Source organism: Vollenhovia emeryi, unplaced genomic scaffold (genome assembly GCF_000949405.1).
Source record: "Vollenhovia emeryi isolate VEMERY1.0 unplaced genomic scaffold, V.emery_V1.0 DF949200.1, whole genome shotgun sequence".
Taxonomy (NCBI): Eukaryota; Metazoa; Arthropoda; class Insecta; order Hymenoptera; family Formicidae; genus Vollenhovia; species Vollenhovia emeryi.
This window is the reverse complement of record NW_011957166.1, coordinates 1-1,373: the sequence shown is the minus strand read 5'-3', so window position 1 is coordinate 1,373 and position 1,373 is coordinate 1. Positions and strand designations below refer to the sequence as shown.

General features: G+C 49.6%; 1 protein-coding gene across 1 annotated transcript; it reads right to left on the bottom strand.

Annotated features, from left to right (window-relative positions):
* Nucleotides 1-348: 348 nt before the first annotated feature.
* On the bottom strand, nt 349-1,142 carry LOC105556014. Its single transcript, XM_012003070.1, has 2 exons — nt 1,059-1,142; nt 349-1,014 (listed from the first exon to the last, which is right to left on the bottom strand). The coding sequence occupies exons 1-2, from the start codon at nt 1,140-1,142 to the stop codon at nt 349-351; spliced, it is 750 nt and encodes a 249-aa protein (XP_011858460.1).
* Between the last annotated feature and the right edge of the window lie 231 nt (nt 1,143-1,373).

Sequence of the window (1,373 nt, the reverse complement as noted above, 5' to 3'; positions counted from 1 at the left end):
TTTCGTCGTTGAGCTATCTGGTTTGAGCACTCCATGATGAGGCAAATAGTACGGAGGATGGGCGGAAGAGAAGCTGGCTGAAACGTCACCCGTGTCCCTTAACCCTCCTGACGCCGAGGCATCATGTGCCAGGTTTTCCACGAGATCAGAATCGTTGCCACTTACTCTCCGCATATGCCCGAGTTCCTCGTACTCCCTCATGAAGTTGGTGTACAGTTGATTGTAATGAGCATCCTTGCCCAACCGACGAATGATTCTCCGCAGACATCTTGAGGCAGTCAGTTGTGAACGCCCCAGCACTGATGGTGAACATTTGAGCGGGATCCGCACGTATCTTCCTGATGGGTCTCATGTGTGAGTAGTCCGAAAATGAGTTTCACATTCCTCTTCCTCTGATGTGAGCGTCGGTTGACCATCTTCAGGCGCCTCCTCTTGAATCCAAAATTTCGCCAGAAGTTCCTGAAGAGCGTCTTCCTTATGAGCCGCAACTTGATACGCACACACAGATGACGAGTCGGTTGAATTGATTGGTCCTAGAATAATCCACCCGAAGATCGATAGTTGAGCTACTGGTGAATTTGGATCTCGTTTTATCATTTTTGGCCTTATGATAGAGCCGTAATGATCGGCTCCGACAATGATGTCGATCGTTCGAGGACGGTAGTATTCCGGATCTGCTAGGCACAGTTCATTAACATGTTTCCAATGACCATGCTTGACCTTGACAGATGGAATCAATGTCGTGAGTTTATTGAGAATATGAGCATCAATGGTCACGATGTCCTTAGAGTGGAGGGACTTCAGTCGAAGCTGGACAAGACCGAGAGTCTGCGTTGCTTTTGCTCCTCCAATGCCATTGATGGTGACTGATGAGGACTGCCGAGGAATGTTGAGCTGACGTGTGAGCTGTTCCGATACAAATGTTAGTTCTGAGCCTGAATCCACGAGTAATCTGACTGAATGTGCTGTCACCGATGTTACCGCCTGTGCAATGGCAGTTCCCAGAAGAGATGCCTTGACGTGAGTGTGAGTTGCGCCGATGTTGACAACTGCATCACCTTCCTAGTGAGCCGCCGATGAGGTTGAAGGTTGAGCATTTCCGGACGATGAGCTGCGAGATTTCCAGCGAGATCGTGCAGCATCGTGTGATGTAAGCCGCTACAGGTTTTACATCTTTGAGCCGACCGACACGCTTTCGCGTTATGCCGACCCAAGCAATTGAAGCACAAACGCTTCTTCTCAGCTAATGCCTTTCTCGCTGTGGGCGTCAATTTCCTAAACTGTTCGCACCCAATGATGTAATGCTCACCCTGACACTGGTCGCATGGATGAGCTGTGGAACTCTGAGCGAAGGCCGTGGTTTTCGACGTTGT

Bases quoted from the DNA above. Each gene is read 5' to 3' on its own strand.
- LOC105556014 (XM_012003070.1), bottom strand. From the start codon at position 1,142: ATGCTGCACGATCTCGCTGGAAATCTCGCAGCTCATCGTCCGGAAATG. The intron at 1,015-1,058 runs GTGATGCAGTTG...ACTCACGTCAAG, and splicing joins ATCGGCGGCTCACTAGGAAG to GCATCTCTTCTGGGAACTGC.